The sequence below is a fragment of the Schistocerca serialis genome, chromosome 1 (genome assembly GCF_023864345.2).
Source record: "Schistocerca serialis cubense isolate TAMUIC-IGC-003099 chromosome 1, iqSchSeri2.2, whole genome shotgun sequence".
Taxonomy (NCBI): domain Eukaryota; kingdom Metazoa; phylum Arthropoda; class Insecta; order Orthoptera; family Acrididae; genus Schistocerca; species Schistocerca serialis.
The window spans coordinates 555,537,560-555,557,349 of NC_064638.1; the positions used below are offsets into that span (position 1 = coordinate 555,537,560).

General features: G+C 41.0%; 1 protein-coding gene across 1 annotated transcript in view; it reads left to right on the forward strand.

Annotated features, from left to right (window-relative positions):
* Window positions 1-9,410: 9,410 nt before the first annotated feature.
* Window positions 9,411-19,790, forward strand: part of LOC126415010 (transient receptor potential cation channel subfamily A member 1-like) — a 158,282-nt gene continuing 147,902 nt past the window's right edge. Inside the window, exon 1 of the mRNA XM_050083401.1 lies at window positions 9,411-9,685. Within this exon, the coding sequence (XP_049939358.1) occupies window positions 9,411-9,685 (275 nt within the window). The remainder of the gene's footprint in view (window positions 9,686-19,790) is intronic.

Sequence of the window (19,790 nt, forward strand, 5' to 3'; positions counted from 1 at the left end):
CCATACATCTGTGTTCAACTTCGGTAATTAGCAAGGTTCTGAAACTGAAAATTTCTGTACTTGATGATTCAGTGAATGCATGATAAAATTAAACAGGTTATGAGGCAAGTTCCGCTGAACATATTGAATCACGGAATTAGGGTTTGGAATGATAAATTGAGAAGATTCTTACTGAAACATGCGTCTCCGCATTACTGTTTCGGAGTAACACGAGGAACCTCACGTCAACCGAATTTTTGTTTACGCCAAGCATTTTATACATCTTATTATCTTTCTCTGTTACACATATAGTCCACATGTCAGGGCCCCCCATCAGTAGGCATCGCCAGAATTAGACCGTGTCCTACGTAAGCGACAGAAACGAGCGACAGCGAACGACTTCTGGATATGCGACACTCCAGCGACAAGCAGCAGCACCGGGCGACAACCTTGGGTGTCCTGTGTGTGAACGACCATGTTGCGCTACAAGATGGCTGCTTACAAGTGATCCTCCCCATCGCACCCCCTTCAGATTTAGTTATAAGTTGACACAGTGGATAGGCCTTGAAAAACTGAACACAGATCAATCGAGAAAACAGGGAGAAGTTGTGTGGAACTATGAAAAAATAAGCAAAATGTACAAACTGAGTAGTCCATGCGCAAGATAGGCAACATCAAGGATATTGTAACCATAGGAGCGCCGTGGTCCCGTGGTTAGAGTGAGCAGCTGCGGAACGAGAGGTCCTTGGTTCAAGTCTTTCCTCGCGTGATAAGTTTACTTTCTTTATTTTCGTAAAGTTCTGTCCGTTCGTTCATTGACGTCTCTGTTCACTGTAGTAAGTTTAGTGTCTGTGTTTTGCGACCGCACCGCAAAACAGTGCGATTAGTAGACGAGAGGACGTGCCTCTTCAATGGGAACCGAAAACATTTGCTCGCAAGGACATAGGTCAACCGATTCCTCCACAGGAAAACACGTCTGATATATTCTATACGACACTGGTGACGGCCTATGCGTCACATGGCAGGAATGTGTTGACGACCCACCTAACTTGTACACTTGGCGAATGGGTAAAAAGATTCTTCTACCTTGCCCGATTTAGGTTTTCTTGTGGATGTGATAATCACTCCCAAAAAAGTGATGAAAACATAAGAGTTTGTGTCAAACTAAAAATAAAAATTTAAACGTTTCAGTCGAGGGAAGACTTGAACCAAGGACCCCTCGTTCCACAACTGCCCACGCTATCCACGGGACCACAGCGCACCTGAACTCACCCTATCCTTGATGTTGCCTACGTTGTACATGGACTACTCAGTTTGTATATTTTGCTTATTTTTTCATAGTTCCACACAACTTCTTCCTGTTTTCTCGATTGATCTGTGTTCTGTTTTTCAAGGCCTATCCACTGTGCCAGCTTATAATTAAATCTGAGGGGGGTGCGATGGGGAGGTTCCCTTGTTAGAACCAAGCAGCTGTTTCTATAAAACGGCGTCTTTAGCTGGAGAGTAAGGCTACAGAATTAGGTTTACTTAAGAAAATAAAGTGAAAAGGAATGCTGTGCATGAAATTTACAAAGGAAGGAATCTCCATGGAGAATTTCATAAGTATTGTTAACTGCGAAGATTACCAGGCAAATTCTTCGAATACACATGAATGAGCAGAGGAGCATTCGACTATCTCATCAGTAAATTAAATACGAATGTTTTTTTACATAATCAAGAACTTTTAACAGCCAATAAATGCGGAAGAATGTTTATTACACTACTAACTATGCTAAATACAAACATATGTACACAGATTGATACCACCGAGCAATAGTTAGTTGTAGTGGAAAAAAGGGGGGGGGGGGGGTAGCGTATTTCGGTCATAATTTTGTGTGAAGAAAAAGTTCTGGGTTCGATTCCCGGCCGTTCATCTATTTTTACTGACTCAGTTACGATTCTGTATACTTTGTTTTATGTATACTGCTTACACTGCATCGCTAAGTATATTTTTAAGGTCTTGCCAAAGAACTTGATCTTCGCACCTATCCCAGTATATCACACACATTTAATTCCTAATAAATTACAATGAGCCATGAAATTTTACAGATATTTGATGCTGGGAACGTAACTCATCAGCAGTCAGTGTTAAGGCCAAGTGTTTCAATTAATATAAATAGTCTGTAAAAGTAAAGCATACAACATTTTTGAAAAGAATGTCAAACGTTTTGTGAAATGATTCATCTAAAAGTATGAAATAAAAAATATTAGGGAAACGTTTGGTGCACCTCATTTTCTGCTCATGATTTCGAGCATCATTCAAAGGCACGTAGAATGTTTCTCTGGTCTACTTATTTCTTTTACACAAATAATTTCATAAAACATTTGACTGATATCTTCCAGTTTTGAATTTCAGGATTTATTCAGAAAGCAGGATCTGACTCCTCGTTTGCCTTCCTAACGTACTTGATTCGAAGGAAGCCTTTTTGACATTTAAATACCGCACGAATGTATCTTTTTATGTGCAAAATAGCTAGGTCTTGAACAGATGACATTTTTGACACTTCATTTACAGCAGCTTTTCGTTAAATATTTCATTTTTCCTCAGGGGCAGCAAAAGAAACAAACAAACCTGAAAAATAAGAGGTTCTCTGAGTGTCATGTTTTGTTTTTGGAAGAAATGCGAAAATCGCAAGTTTTATGTTTTTGTCTTAAAAACTAATCGTCAAGTCAAGCAGATAAAACCCAAAAAATCGGAAAAACGTGCCTTGTTATAAATATGTGTGCAACAGCTGATCAAAACGACGAAGAGATAAGCAGATTTTTTTGTTTGCTATGTGAAAAAATATGTATAATACATACATGTTCATTTTTTATAGGTTATGTAATTATAAAAAAAGTTGAAATGGAGCGTGGAACGAGTGACTAGCAGGAAGGGAACGAGACGGAGGCGGGAACGAGACAGGGCGCAACAGTTGCGGGAATCGATAATCGTGGGAATGAGGACCGGCTGCGATCGTTCTGGAAACGAGGACCGGGCCCTTGCGACCGTTCCTGGAACGGCCGAAATGAACGGTGAACGACCGTTCCTGAGAAATCTTTACTCGGTCCTTCCATTCACTCTAGTAAAATTTTCCTTTGCACCTGTTTGTTCGAGTAAGACCTATCTCTACTACCACAATAGTTAATACAGGGAAATTCTTCCCACTGTTCAAGCCACCCCCATTGGGCCGCTACGTGGGTAGCCTGCTTTGTTTGTGTGTGCACCCTAACATTGCAACACGTTTCTGTACAGCTAATACTTTATTCTCATGTGTGAAATTGCGCCAGAAAATTACATGCACAACATCAATGAATGGAAGCATGCAAAGTAAGCTAATTTTCTAAAGCTTTCCTCATTAAATTCACCAGTCACACTACAGCAAAAGTTGCTGAACACAAGCCTTTGAGAAGATCTATAACATGTGATTTCAATTCAAATTCTGATCAATACACACACTCAGGAATTTTGTGCAATATTTTTATGCATTTCTCTCCCCCTCTGCTACACTGTTCATTATGATGTTTACATCACCTTTGAGAGACTTGCGTGAACTGTGTTTTCTTTCTGTATCTAGTGATAGATCAGTTAATGAGAACCAGCCAATACCATTTTTGAATATTTCATTTATTGCTCCTTCCATTGGTACTGCCTTGTTAGGCTTGATTATGACTCTAGCATCATCTGGAGTGAGCACTATTTTTGATTTGCCGGTTTATGATGAAAGGTCATTAGTAAACTGCAAGAATAAGAGTGGTCCCAAAGTTGAACCATGTGAAATGCCACTACTAAGTTGAGACCACTCATGAGAAAATTTATCATTACAGCTACATGAAATATTTAACGTGTCGGTTTGGTTCCTATTAGTTAAATATGAAGTGACTAAATACTAACTGTTCCTTAAAGCCAAAAACTTAAAATTTCTGTAGAGGAATGTCGTACTTCACACAGTCAGCTTGAAATGTCCCATTCGTCCGTCCTCTGAAGCTACCGAGACTTGGCATGAAATCACACAGGCGGACGCGCCCATAATCCGTGTATTCTTGGCGTTATGCTGCGCACTCGATAAATTGTGCGACGTGCTGCTCCACAGATTTAGTTGGAAACGTTTATTGGTGGGTCTAGATTACTTATCTACAAAGCTGTACATGTAAAGAGAAATAGTCGCCAGCCTCGCTGTCACCCGCGAGACAGGGACAAACAGCCCTGAAACTATGTAAATACACTGCGTCACAAAACAGTGAAGAACTGTAGTTAGTTTTTAATGTAACTTATAACGCGTACACACTATCATCGGGTATGTAAATGATTAAGCCGTTGGCACACGGAGAGTCCTTTTGAATGACAACGTTGAGCGTTCCAAGATCAACGTGCTGCTGAATGCTCAGCAATGATGCGACTTGTGCGTCAGTATGTGTGCCCAACGTGATGTACGCGATCACATCGCTCTCCAGCGGCAGCTGTCGGCTGGTGATTTTAATACAGATGTCCTGAAACACACTGTCAGTGAATAGTTACTGAAATCAGTTACATTGTCATTCAATTTAATTTCTACTGTAAATTTTCCAACTAGGGTATACAAATGTTCTAAGACTGCCATTGATAATATATTTATAGACAATTCTAGGCAACTAAGCCACATTAGAAAACCAGTAGTAAATGGGCTATCTGACCATGACATGCAACACCTAACATTAAAGTTTGAAAATTATCAGGGTAAAACATCTATCAGAACTGAGTACAGAAGGCCAATAAAACAGTCAAAAACTGAGAAATTCAGGAGATTGCTCAAAGAAATTAATTGGATGGATGTTTACAGCATCCAAGACACAAATGGAAAATGCAAAACATTCATTAATAAAATTAGTACGTTATTTTAAAATTGTTTTCCCCTGAAGGTAACACAAATTAAGCTGAAGTCTAATAAGAAACCATGGATCACACAAGGGACAAAGATATCATGTGAGACAAAAAGGAAACTCTATTTGATACGTAGGGACACCTTTGACACTAGCATTATAGCTCATTACAAAAATTACTGCAAAATATTGAAGAAGGTTATCTAGAAATCTAAACACCTGCATTATGAGAAGAAGATAAATACATCCAGCAATAAAATAAAAACAATACGGGATATAGTTAAGTCAGAGACAGGTAGGACCAGAAATGAGGAGGAACAAATAGCTCTAAAAATAAATGAAAACCTGGTAACAAACGCATGTTGTGTTGCAAACCATTTAAACAAGTATTTTGTCTCTGTTACTGATAGCATGGGGATGTCAGGTTCAGTAAACAATGCAATGAAATATCTGAGACCTTTGCACACAAGCAGTCTCAGTAAAATGGAATTGACACTTACTTCACCCAAAGAAATAGAATCCATCATAAAGTCCTCGAAATCAAAGCATTCTAGTGGTTATGATAACATATCAACGAAGTTAATAAAAGAGTGTTCATGTGAGCTTAGTCATATTTCAAGTTATTTGTGTAATCAATCACTTGTCACAGGAACATTCCCAGACTGGCTTAAATATGCTGAAGTTATACCTCTCCACAAGATAGGGGACAAAGAAATGCCGTCTCATTACCGACTGATCTCACTTTTGCCAGCTTTTTCAAAAATCTTTGAAAAGGTTATGTTCAAGCGTCTACTTAGGCACCTTTGTGAAAATAACATACTGCCAAAGTCACAGTTTGGGTTTCTTAATGGTTCTGATATCGAGAAAGCTATTTACACTTACAGTGAAAATGTTCTTAATTCATTGGTCAATAAATTAGAGGCAACTGGCATATTCTGAGACCTGTCAAAGGCGTTTGACTGTGTGAATCACAGCGTTCTTTTAAGTAAATAAAAGTATTATGGCGTCACTGGTAGTGCTGCAAAGTGGTTTCAATCATATCTTGCTAATAGAAAAAAAGGGTGTAATTATGAAACATTTCAGCAGTAGGTAATCAGACATCATCTGACTGGGAAGAAATTACATGTGGTGTTCCCCAAGGTTCCATACTAGGTACACTACTGTTTCTTGCTTATATTAATGACCTGTCATCTGTTACATTACCAGATGCCATGTTTGTCTTATTTGCAGTTGATACAAACATTGCAATAAATAGTAAATCAAATATAAATTTAGAAAGGGCAGCTAATCAAATTTTTACTGACATTAATAAGTGGTTCATAGCCAATTCACTGTCATTAAACTTTGAAAAGACTCACTATATGCAGTTCAGAACTTCAAAGAGATTTCCTTCTGCTGCGTGTATAAAATATGATGACATGGAAATAGGAGAAACTGAGAGTGTTAAATTCTTGGGATTACAACTTGATAATAAATACAGTTGGGGGCAACATACTAACGAACTGCTAAAGCGCCTAAACAAGTCTGTGTTTGGAATGTGAATGATGTCATACATAGGAGACATAAATATAAAAAACTGGCATATTTTGCTTATTTACACTCCATTATGTCACATGGTATCATATTTTGGGGTAACTCCATAAACAGAGAAAAATTTTTAGACTACAGAAACGTTTAATAAGAGTAATGAGTAGTGTAAATCCAAGAACATCATGTCGAAACCTATTCAAAGAATTGGGCATATTAACCACAGCTTCTCAGTATATTTATTCCTTAATGAAGTCTGTTGTAAATAATACATCTCTTTTTCCAAATAACTGCTTAGTACACAGTATCAATACTAGGAATAAGAACAATATACATAAAGATTTAAAATGACTTACTCTTGCCCAGAAAGGAGTCCACTATTCAGCAATGCATATTTTCAGTAAGTTACCAGCAGCCATTAAGAGTTTAGTTTCAGACAAGGCACAATTTTAACATAATTTAAAAGAATGTTTGGTGGCCAACTCTTTCTATTCCATCCATGAGTTTCTCAACAAGTGCAGTAGACCATTTTAATTGATAATATTTGGTTATAACAGCCAAGTAACTACCTACTGTGTGAATGATGAATGTATGGAAAGCAGATGTAAGTCTGAAGTCTGTAAATAGTCGAAGTTTAATTTTAAATCTTGTACATAATCTGACTGTTCTTAACTGAGGATCACTGAAATGAATAATTTACTTTAATTTTTGACAATACTTGGTTGTAATAGCCAAGAAACTAGCAAATGTCTGAATGATGGATTTAATGAAAGCAGATGTAAGTATTAAACCTGTAAATATTAGAATTTTAAATTTAATTCATGTACATAATTTTACTGTTTATTGACTGAGGATCATTAAAATTAATGATACTCAAGTTTTTCTATTTACATTTTGTAATGTGTTTATCTGACATGTTCCGCACCCAGGAGGATTCCCTCTTTTATGAGTCTATGGAATGAATAATAAATCTAATCTAATCCATGCAAATCATAACCCCTTCACATCTGTGACTGGCATACGAGAACAAGTAATGGGCTCCCTGCAATTCTGTCTGTCCCGGTACCATAGGCCAGAGACTAGCAGCAGCCAAACTATGGAATTACCGTCCCCTGTGTAGGCAGCCCTTAACACCACTACACAAACAGCAACGTTCTGATTGGTGCCATAGCCGGGAAGCATGGGCAGCCGATGAATGGCGTCGCATTTGGTTCAGCAATGAGTAGTGGTTCCGCAATACCCTGGATGACTATCGTCGAGTGGGGCAGGGACCTGGGGAGAAATCTCATTTTTTCAATTTTTTTCAGAGGCATAACGATGTTATTCCTGGCACCATGGTGTGGGGAACAATTGGATATGACATCAGGTCACGGCTGGCGCACAACGGTACGTCACAGACATTCTATGTCTTCGTATGTTATCTTTCATGTGACAGTATCATGGAGACATTTTTTCAACAAAACAATGCTCGTCCACACACGATACGTGTCTCTATGAATTGTCTGCATGATGTTGACGTTCTTCCACGGCCAGCAAGATCCCTAGATCTGTCCTCGATAGAACATGTGTGAGACCAGATTGGATGTCAACTCCATCCCCAGTGCTCATATCGAGGATATGAAGGACCAGCTACAACACTTGCAGCCAACTTGCCGCAGGAGACGATACGGCGGCTTCCTGGCACCCTTACCAGTCGAGGCAGTGCATGTATCCAGGCCAGAGGGGGTGCAACGTCTTTCTGAGAACTGGCCTCATACTACCAATTTCTTTGTAAATTTGGTTTTTTGTAGACACTGAAATATCTTCACTTTCCCTTTCAACCCGTGAAGTTTCTTTTGGTGTCGTCCTCCAATTCTGGGTATTTCACTTTTTTGTCATGTAACGTATTTCAAGGAAGATTTCGAGGCCCGACCACTGGGCTGGAGTATGTTCACCATTAACAGTTTAACGCACCGCCTCCAGTTGGTTAAACTGGTTTATAGCAAGCCTCGCCATCAATCACAATGACAACAACACGTGAATATCGTTCCAAGACTACAGGTAAAAATTTACTCAAAAGGTGCACGGAAACAAAGGAAATTTATTGGTTTAAATTAATTGTAGGAGTGACATCACGTAACACCTTGAGCTGCTGCTCAATTTATTCTTTTACAGCAAACCCGGCACCATTTTGCTATTCCTAAATACGTACTGGAATTGGATGTACGTCCTCAACTCTCCGTCCCCCACTCCTCTCTCTGCCCATCTCCTCTTAGTGCCCCATCAGCGAAGCATCTCCTCCTCCCCCTCCTTCTGGCCATCTCTTCCTCCACTCTCTATTATCTTACCCCTCTCTCTGATCTTGAGCCTTGTTCATTGTTACTGCAAACGAAATCTTGATTGGAAATTGAAGTCGCTTAAAATGATTCGTTCAATCGGTTGAGATCATTGGTATCAGGGGCATGAGAGAGATCTCTCCATCTGCTTCCATCTTCGAGAACAGTAGCTTCAGTGACAGCATTCTTCATAGTTTTAATCTGCTAATCGGTAGTATTTCAAAGTTTCGAATGATTCACAGTCCTAATAGTATTCTAATCATACGTCGATAGACCATAAATACAACTTTCCTGTTTTCTGTAAAACTGACGGCGAGGGAGGAAACATAACAGCACATTGTTTTGTATACAATTTTGGTTTGGAATTAAAGACGTATAAGAAGAATGTATATGAGAGAAACAATTTGTCTAATGGTTTACATTCCCTCCTGTCGTAGTTGAAACTCAGCACAGCATTTGCCGTGGCCAAATAGCAGCTGTACTCAGTTGCGTGTGTGTGTGTGTGTGTGTGTGTGTGTGTGTGTGTGTGTGTGTGTGTGGGTGCGTCCCGAACATAGTGGGCATCGCAACTGCATGGACTGTCCTAGCACGCCTCTGATTACGTATTTCACGATTTTAGAACATTTCACCGAAAAAATCAAATCAAAGATTCCTTTTCGCAATGAGCATTGTCCATTCACACTGCCGTATTTGATCTGGCTCGCAGAGCGGATGGCAGAACAGAACATCCAGCACGCTGAGGATGACGCCCAGGCGGCTCTGCTGCAAGCCCTGCTGGACAGCGACTACGAGAGGTTCAGCCGCCTGCTGGACGGCGGCCGGGTCGACCCCTCCCACCGCTACGGGAAGCCGCACCTCGCCAGCTGCCTCGAGATAGCGTGCCGCCGACCGACCCTCCCGACTGCTTTCGTTAATAAACTGCTCGAATGTGGTGTCAAGCCAAATGTCAACATCATCGTCCCGGAGCCGATTCATTACGCTGCCCGGTGAGTAGCTCTGAAATAAAGTCACATAAGACTGTTCAAAATGAACTACCTTCATTTTTAACACTGAGAGTTTATAACACTAACTACTACTAATAAATTAACTGTACGCTGACAATGTTACTCCTGTGAAAAGATACTTCTTTGACCGCGATTGTGATTAATGGTAAGTTATCGAACTGTTTATGTTTCTCTAATCATTTCTATTGAAAGAAAGTAGTAGCAGAACAAATGGGAATCGAACCAAGGTTGTATTACTAATCAAGTAAACTGCAATTACGTTAAAGGAAACGGTCACCAGCCTAATTAGGCAAGGTTGTACCAAATATTAGCATGGTTTATAAAGAAAGTTGACCATTGGTGCTGGCTTTACTTGATGCTGACATAATGTTTTGCTGATGAGATACAAGGCAGTAGCGAAATTTTGCAAGTAATGTCCCAGTGGTTTGACATGAACTACATAGGAGGAGTATTAACAATTGGCTGTCAGTAACACTTACTATCTGTACATTACACTAGAAAGCTGGTGATCATTACAGGTAAATGATTACAAACGGTGGAGCACTAATACCTTGGACAAGATGTTCTTTTGTCAGTTTAATTATTGAAAATTACCACCATTGAAATAGTTTCAAGTAACTGAATCATTAATACTGATTATTATTTGTATTCTCAAGGGGCATTCACTTCTTTATACTGTTTAAGTCGGATGGGACATGTGATATCTGAATCTAGTATAGTCTGCAAAGTTGTTGCTATTTGTTTACTATAGTACTTGCAAGTTATAAGAATGAAAGTTATACTTCTTGAGTACAGTTGTTGTAATGTGAAATGTAAATCTGGGTCAAGTATTAACATGGGGACTCGGAAACTAGTCTATCAGTAGACTCGGATTTAGGCTGAACATTTAAGTCACAACACAATGATACAAACACTGTTAACTACTAACATATTAAATTAAAAACACTGTTATTTCAAAGTCTGTGCAATAATTAATCCTTATATTGGCCCTTAAATTCTGCCATCCAGTAAATATCATGAACCAACACAGTTTTTGCAGGTAACTGCAATACTATACTGAGATTTCAATAAGAAGACTCTTTAAACATAATACTTCAAACCTTCTCTCAGCAACTGTACTTTTATGGAACTTTAACCATCCTTTTATGAAAGTTGCGTGGAGTATTTCAAAATGTATGTACAATAAATAATTATGTACTTTACTACTCCACAAAGTCTATTAACTTTTGTTGTGGAAGGTAATTGCTTTTCAAATCAGTAAAATAGGCAACTCGTAATTGTCGCAGCACTTGGAATAGGACCCTGGCTAGGTAAGCGACTAAGGATAAAATAAGGGACTCAACACAAAATTTACAGAACACAAACTTATTATTGAAAAAGAAACCACATAACTGGTCCGTGCAGTTATACTGTACTCAACTGATAATTTGAGGTGAAGGTGGTGGTAGCGTCGATCTCCTGCACTATTAAAAAAAAGGCCAAAAAAGGCGACAAAAGAGTTCATGGCCCTTCCTGTGTAATAAACTGCGAAAATTCTCTTCTTAGTATCGGAGTTTCGTAGTATAGAACCAATCAAAGCATGCCATGAATAATAAGCCGAATGACTTCACATCCTAGGCCATATTATATAATCTTGCAGTAGTTCTCCTCTCGTTCAGTTCTCGAGGTGCGAACACCTTGCCTGCTGGCCACCGACTGACTTGCCATAAAGGAGCCTTGCAATTCGACCGCCCATTCCAACTCTTCTGTTCCCACCAAGGTAGTTTCGTTGCGGAGGAGGGACTTCCCTCCGTGTTTTACATGATTACAAACCTATTTTCCCTGTGCATGAACCGGTATTACAAGTAAAGTTTTAACATTTTCATGCTTTTACGGTACATTATTTTTTGAAATTACAACCAAAGATCCAGTAAATTGACATAAATATTGAATAAAAGATTTACATAGATTTCAAATCAAAGAGCTTGGCGGTACAGAAATCACATGGAGTAAAAGCATATAAAGAAAATAGATAAGACAGTCGATATTATCGGTAATAATGTTACAAGTTCGACAGTTGTTTCCCTTTTTTAAGGTGAGAATATGTCTCTATAACGATGAAAGACACATTAATGCGTTTTAAAGTCAAAAGTTTGTTATAAGAGGACATGAGAAAAGAAATTAAAAATAGAAAAGAACATATAAAGGCACAGTCAAGTTGTTCAAAACTCATAGCTTGCAAATCCTTCGTTTGTAAAAAAAATAATGGAATTCAATATGGAACAGTACAACACTCCGGCAGATAACGGTTGCTGGAACTTGCTCAACAGATTCCACAGGAATTTCTGTGTGCAGATGATTAATTACGTTGTCTTGTGACAGCCAGAGCGAGAGCACCAGCAGCAGCGAGTACTGTCTGTATAAAGCGTTTATTTTGCATTTTGTTTACGACCTTCCACTAAGGAAGGGATTCTATTTGTGTTTATCTGCTCTGCATAGTAACTAACAGTTCTTGATAAAACTTTACGTAGTTTTCGTGTTAGATTTCTTAGTGTTTTCTTGATCGTTTAGAACAGAAAGCGCCCTAAAACCGTCTTTTGTTTGTTTCGCGGCCGTTAGCCACTAGTCACTTGAATCAGCAGTTGTCTTGTGACAGCCAGAGCGAGAGCACCAGCAGCAGCGAGTACTGTTTGTATAAAGCGTTTTTGTACTTATTTGCTGCGCTTAGCTTTTAAATAGTTTTTCTGGGAAAACCTAGCGTAGTTTTCGCGTCTCGTATTTCAGTGAGTGTTTCTTGATTATCAGAGTAGCTCATCAGAAGATTATCTTGGGAATTTGTCACCGTATAGAGTAGGGTAAACATAGTCATGTGTAGGGACTGTGGTTGTTGTGAGCGGACGCAAGGAGAATTGGCCACTCTTCGGGGGCAGGTGGAGGCTTTGTCTGTTAGGCTCATCGAGCTCGAGGCGCAGGCGTCGGCTCGTAGTGGCGTTGGGGCAACTGTGGTGAGACCTATGCCTACTTCGGTGGCCTTGGAATCACATGGAACCCCTGATGTCGCTGCGTCTTCCGGCAGTGAGCATCTTACCGGTCAGCCATCACTCCAGGGTGAATGGCGGACAGTGGTGGGCTCGCGCGTGCCTGGCCGAAAGGCGAAGGTGGGATCTGGCCGCGTGGCAGCTGCCTTACCCCTTTCCAACAGGTACGGGGTGCTTCCTAGTGGTGATGACATCGTTTCCGAGCCACCACAGGATGCCTCGCCTGTTGGGCCAGTGGCCGATTCTCCGGCAAGGTCCCGACAGTCACAGAGGGCGGGCCTATTAGTTATAGGGAGCTCCAACGTTAGGCGGGTTATGGAGCCCCTTAGGAAAATAGCGGGTAGGTCGGGGAAGAATGCCAGTGTGCACTCGGTGTGCTTGCCGGGGGGTCTCGTCCGTAATGTGGAGGAGGCCCTTCCGGCAGCTATTGAACGCACTGGGTGTGACCGGCTGCAGATAGTAGCACATGTCGGAACGAATGACGCCTGCCGCTTGGGTTCTGAGGCCATCCTTGGTTCCTTCCGGCGGCTGGCTGATTTGGTGAAGACAACCAGCATCGCACGCGGAGTGCAAGCTGAGCTTAATATCTGCAGCATAGTGCCCAGAGTCGATCGCGGTCCTCTGGTTTGGAGCCGTGTGGAGGGTCTAAACCAGAGGCTCAGACGACTCTGCGACTATAATGGTTGCAAATTCATCGACCTCCGTTATTGGGTGGAGAACTGTAGGGCCCCCCTAGACAGGTCAGGCGTGCACTACACACCGGAAGCAGCTACTAGGGTAGCAGAGTACGTGTGGCGTGCACACGGGGGTTTTTTAGGTTAGAGGGACCCCCCCCCCCTTGTGCGAAACGATAAAATACCTGACGGCTTACCAGAGAGGACATTATCATCGTTGATAAAGAACGTCCGTCCTCAGAGACCAAAAACAGGAAAAGTTAACGTAATATTGGTAAACTGCAGGAGTATCCAGGGCAAGGTTCCTGAATTAGTATCTCTTATTGAAGGAAATAGTGCGCATATAGTATTAGGAACGGAAAGTTGGTTAAAACCGGAAGTGAACAGTAACGAAATCCTAGACACAGAATGGAATATATACCGCAAGGATAGGATAAACGCCAATAGTGGAGGAGTATTTATAGCAGTAAAGAATTCAATAATATCCAGTGAAGTTATTAGCGAATGCGAATGTGAAATAATCTGGGTTAAGTTAAGTATCAAAGGTGGGTCAGATATGATAGTCGGATGCTTCTATAGACCACCTGCATCAGCAACCGTAGTAGTTGAGCGCCTCAGAGAGAACCTGCAGAACGTAGTGAAGAAGTTTCGTGATCATACTATTGTAATAGGGGGAGACTTCCATCTACCAGGTATAGAATGGGATAGTCACACAATCAGAACTGGAGCCAGGGACAGAGACTCTTGTGACATTATCCTGACTGCCTTGTCCGAGAATTACTTCGAGCAGATAGTTAGAGAACCAACTCGTGAAGCTAACGTTTTAGACCTCATAGCAACAAATAGACCGGAACTTTTCGACTCCGTGAATGTAGAAGAGGGTATCAGTGATCATAAGTCAGTGGTTGCATCAATGACTACAAGTGTAATAAGAAATGCCAAGAAAGGAAGGAAAATATATTTGCTTAACAAGAGTGATAGGGCACAAATCGCAGAATATCTGAGTGACCACCATCAAACGTTCATTTCTGAGGAAGAGGATGTGGAACAAAAATGGAAAAAATTCAGAAACATCGTCCAGTACGCCTTAGATAAGTTCGTACCGACTAAGGTCCAAAGCGAGGGGAAAGATCCACCGTGGTATAACAATCATGTACGAAAGGTACTACGGAAACAAAGAAAGCTTCATCATAGGTTTAAGAGTAGTCGAATCATAGCTGATAAGGAAAAGCTGAACGAAGCGAAAAAGAGCGTAAAGAGAGCAATGAGAGAAGCATTCAACGAATTCGAACATAAAACATTGGCAAACAATCTAAACAAGAACCCTAAAAAGTTTTGGTCATATGTAAAATCGGTAAGCGGATCTAAATCCCCTATTCAGTCACTCGTTGACCACGATGGCACCGAAACAGAGGACGACCGAAGAAAGGCAGAAATACTGAATTCAGTGTTCCGAAACTGTTTCACTGCGGAAAATCGTAACACGGTCCCTGACTTCAGCCGTCGCACGGACGCCAAAATGGAAAATATTGAAATAAACGATATCGGAATTGAAAAACAACTGCTATCACTTAGTAGCGGAAAAGCATCCGGACCAGACGAGATACCCTTAAGATTCTACAGTGATTATGCTAAAGAACTTGCCCCCTTTCTATCAGCAATTTATCGTAGATCGCTGGAAGAACGTAAAGTACCTAGCGACTGGAAGAAAGCGCAGGTCGTTCCCATTTTCAAGAAGGGTCATAAATCAGATGCGAATAATTATAGGCCTATTTCGCTTACGTCAATCTGTTGTAGAATAATGGAACATGTTTTGTGTTCTCGTATTATGACGTTCTTAGATAATACAAATCTCCTTCATCATAACCAACATGGATTCCGCAAACAGAGATCATGTGAAACTCAGCTCGCCCTATTTGCCCAAGAAATTCACAGTGCCGTAGACACTGGCGAGCAGATTGATGCCGTATTCCTGGACTTCAGGAAGGCATTTGATACGGTTCCGCACTTACGTTTAGTGAAAAAAATACGAGCTTACGGAATATCGGACCAGGTTTGTGATTGGATTCAGGATTTCCTAGAAGAAAGAACACAACATGTCATTCTTAACGGTTCAAAATCTGCAGATGTAGAGGTAATTTCGGGAGTACCGCAGGGAAGCGTGATAGGACCTTTATTGTTTACAATATACATAAATGACTTAGTTGACAACATCGGTAGCTCCGTGAGGCTATTTGCAGATGACACGGTTGTCTACAAGAAAGTAGCAACATCAGAAGACTCGTACGTACTCCAGGAGGACCTGCAGAGGATTAATGCATGGTGCGACAGCTGGCAGCTTTCCCTAAACGTAGATAAATGTAATATAATGCGCATACATAGGGGCAGAAATCCATTCCAGTACGATTATGCCATAGGTGGTAAATCATTGGAAGCGGTAACGACCGTAAAATACTTAGGAGTTACTATCCGGAGCGATCTGAAGTGGAATGATCACATAAAACAAATAGTGGGAAAAGCAGGCGCCAGGTTGAGATTCATAGGAAGAATTCTAAGAAAATGTGACTCATCGACGAAAGAAGTAGCTTACAAAACGCTTGTTCGTCCGATTCTTGAGTATTGCTCATCGGTATGGGACCCTTACCAGGTTGGATTAATAGAAGAGATAGACATGATCCAGCGAAAAGCAGCGCGATTCGTCATGGGGACATTTAGTCAGCGCGAGAGCGTTACGGAGATGCTGAACAAGCTCCAGTGGCGGACACTTCAAGAAAGGCGTCACGCAATACGGAGAGGTTTATTATCGAAATTACGAGAGAGCACATTCCGGGAAGAGATGGGCAACATATTACTACCGCCCACATATATCTCGCGTAATGATCACAACGAAAAGATCCGAGAAATTAGAGCAAATACGGAGACTTACAAGCAGTCGTTCTTCCCACGCACAATTCGTGAATGGAACAGGGAAGGGGGGATCAGATAGTGGTACAATAAGTACCCTCCGCCACACACCGTAAGGTGGCTCGCGGAGTATAGATGTAGATGTAGATGTTGACAAGGACAAAAAGTGGGCGGTATTCGCAAGACTAGGGACTGCAGTACTAATGGCCAAGAGATTTGTGTAAGAGGAAGCAAGGTTCTAAAACTGACTACTTTGACGCAACTAAAGGGTGAGTTTGACAACATGTCATATCTCAAACACACAAAACTTGTTGAATCTCAGACATTTGACATCTGGACACTCATTTTCTTAAAAGAAGTCTGCTTTCATACCTAAAAGTACGTCATTTGATTTTATTAATAGGAATATGGACGGCATCTATTTTATTAAACGAGCTGTAATAACATCCTCATACAATTAACCCTGGAACACTTAAGAGGGAGAAATGTCGCGTTGCTACTAAACCATCATAAATTGTACTACTCCAAATTAATTCGAAGGAAGTCATAATTTATAGGCTATGCGTTAGTTAATTACAATTATTAGATCTCCAGTGGTATGTCAAATGCCATACTAAGTAGAAAATATCCTGCTTTATACGCTACAGTAATCGAAAATTTTACAAGGGTTTAGTAATCTCGTGTTAAATACAGGGTATCCAGCAAGTTGAGATATAAAGGTAGTAAATTTTCACGAACATTACTATTATTGGTACAGCAGGCACTGAAAATTACAAAACTGAGATTAAAAAAACTCTTATCCATTGAAAAAATTATTTTGGCTCTCAGATAAAATAACCAAAGTATATTCCACTGATTAACACGCCGCCGGCCAGAGTGGCCGCGCGATTCTAGGCGCTACAGTCTGAAACTGCGCTACCGCTACGGTCGCAGGTTCGAATCCCGCCTCGGGCATGGATGTGTGTGATGTCTTTAGGTTAGTTAGGTTTAAGTAGTTCTAAGTTCTAGGGGACTGATGACCTCAGAAGTTAAGTCCCATAGTGCTCAGAGCCAGTTTTGATTAACACGCCCCAGAGTTGAGAAACAGGATATAAATGTAAAAAAAACGTTTACTCAATTTTTTGTCATCTATAACACTTTAATATGCTCACAAAACTTGTCATTTTAATACATTTAGTTCATTCTTTTCACGCCTTTAATTTTTAATTTGGTCTGCCGTAATAAAAGCTGAGGAAAACATGCTTCGAAAGATACATTTTTGGGTTGTTTTGGTAAAGTGCAACTCAAACGAGATGAATTAAGATGTAAGAACCCCTCCGAAACAACCTTCAGATTGGCGGGTACAGCCGACTCTTTAACATCGTCAGACTGAACCAAAAGGTCCTCACCCCGCGTCATTGCGCAGCCATGATGACTGGACTGCGGAACATCAGCCTCCTAATTTCACAGTTTCGGCCTCTCTTCTAGTGCAGAAGTCTTCATTTGTTATTTGCGACTGATCCATTTCGGTCCATAAACAAAGCATGGTGCAAGACACCTAAAATTCGCATGGTCGTGTATCTTTCAGGGTGTTCCGCGTTCACTCTGCCGTGTAAGCCTGTATGAGGTGCTGGCTATACTTTTATGTGTTGTAACATCGAGCGACCTGACGGTAGACTAGTGATTGTAACATGTGAGTCTGCCTAAGAATAGGCAAAGATGGGACCTGAATATATTAACTGCTAACCCCTATTGCTTCTTTTATGACATCCACTGCTGCTTGTATCGTGCCCCGTCAGTGCAATTGCCACAGTGTGATTAGTTACAGTAAGAGGAATTTCTGCCCTGAAACCATGTAAAACAATTTCTTCATCCTGTCGCAAAGGAAGAAAGAAGCACAGTATGTCTTATGGGGACGAAGCCAAGTTGAAGAGTACCTCACATAATTCTTAATCTATTGCCTGATACAACTGAAAATGACTGGGAGGCTTGAAGTTAGATCTTGGGATTTGTTACAGTTATTTGTAGATGGGTGAATTTTAATTGCGTAACAAACAATTTTCTTACATACTACCGCCCCTTATGAAATGCACACGTGACCAAGTGATGAGCATGGGCGGTGTCTCTATGGGAACAAGGGAAAGGGTTTTATAAGCTTGTGTGTGATCCAACGTGTTGCAACAAAGATAAGCATTGCTGAGGACAAAGAACAAGAGAGGAATTGTTATTATTCATTCACAAAAATTCACGATGCCTCTTTAACCGATTTGCGCGGAACAAGGTCAGGGCGAAAGGAAAAATGACGCTAATTACAGTCATTGAAACAAGAGAAAGAGCACAGTGCTCAATCTAAAAGAGAGCAGCGACTAATAACAAGCTCTGATCGCGACATAACTAACGAAAGCAAGCAGTTGCACTGAATCCCACCAATACTGCCTCATTGTACAGATGCACAGCTGCTCCATCGATCAACAGCACCTCCAACACACCCAGCCTGTAGCATGTCCCGTCTTCAACTGACCGTTCGCTCCTCTACACCAGTGAGAGGACCTATCTTTTGAAGCACCTTCCGGTCAATCACAGTATTAGCTTCCGGGTGCAACACGACGGCCCTGTCGGCTTGCGTCCAAAGCGCGCCCTATGGATTCATTGTCCGCCAGTTTTAAAGGACGGACTCTATCGAAAAATCTCGAAACTTCTACCGCAAACTTCCATTACTAGTGCAAACACGAGCCCACGAATTTGGCGGGAGACAGGAAGTGTTTATGAAATACAGGCTGCTGATTACAAAGGGAAAGTCACCATTAAAGAAAACACATACCCCACAGATCACTTCCTACAGGCGTGCGTTCTAGCGCAAAATGATAAAGATGGCACTCGAAAATGGTAAAATACCTTATCTAGTCGATAGGGTAAACTCTAATGGAAGATATACTCAAATAAACGGACGTCTTCCACCTGAATATAGTCTCGGAAAGAGTTCATGGGTCTTCTGTGTCTACGAACAAATAGTAAACTACTGTTTTGAATAGGCAGTGTAGCAAGGGGAGTATATGTGTCATTTTGTAAACTGTAGGCGGATGTCGTGCAGTAAACGCATTTTTGCTTTGTCGTCGGTAGTGGAGCTCGATTAGAGCTGTCCTATGAGGCGACAGAGGAAAGATTGCCAATATTCTGCAAAAGATCGCATTAGCGACGCTGGGGAAAATAGGTGAAAGGTTATCATGCCAAGAAAACGGTATGATTTCAAGTGAGTAACCTGACAATCAAACAAATCGAAGTAGTGACTAGTGCTTGCTAAAGTCTCGGTTCTTCCGTTGCACTTGGCAGTGCTAAATTTACTATTAGGCAAATCATGACAATCATTTTTGGAAGACGCGAGACTTCTGTAATGAATAAGAAGTCTGTATCCCAAATTCCAGAGGGGGCTAGTGATTTCTGTTTTCGTCTTCCTATCCGCCCCCACTTTCGGATGACTGTGGACGACAGTAAATAGATGGATGACAAGGGGGC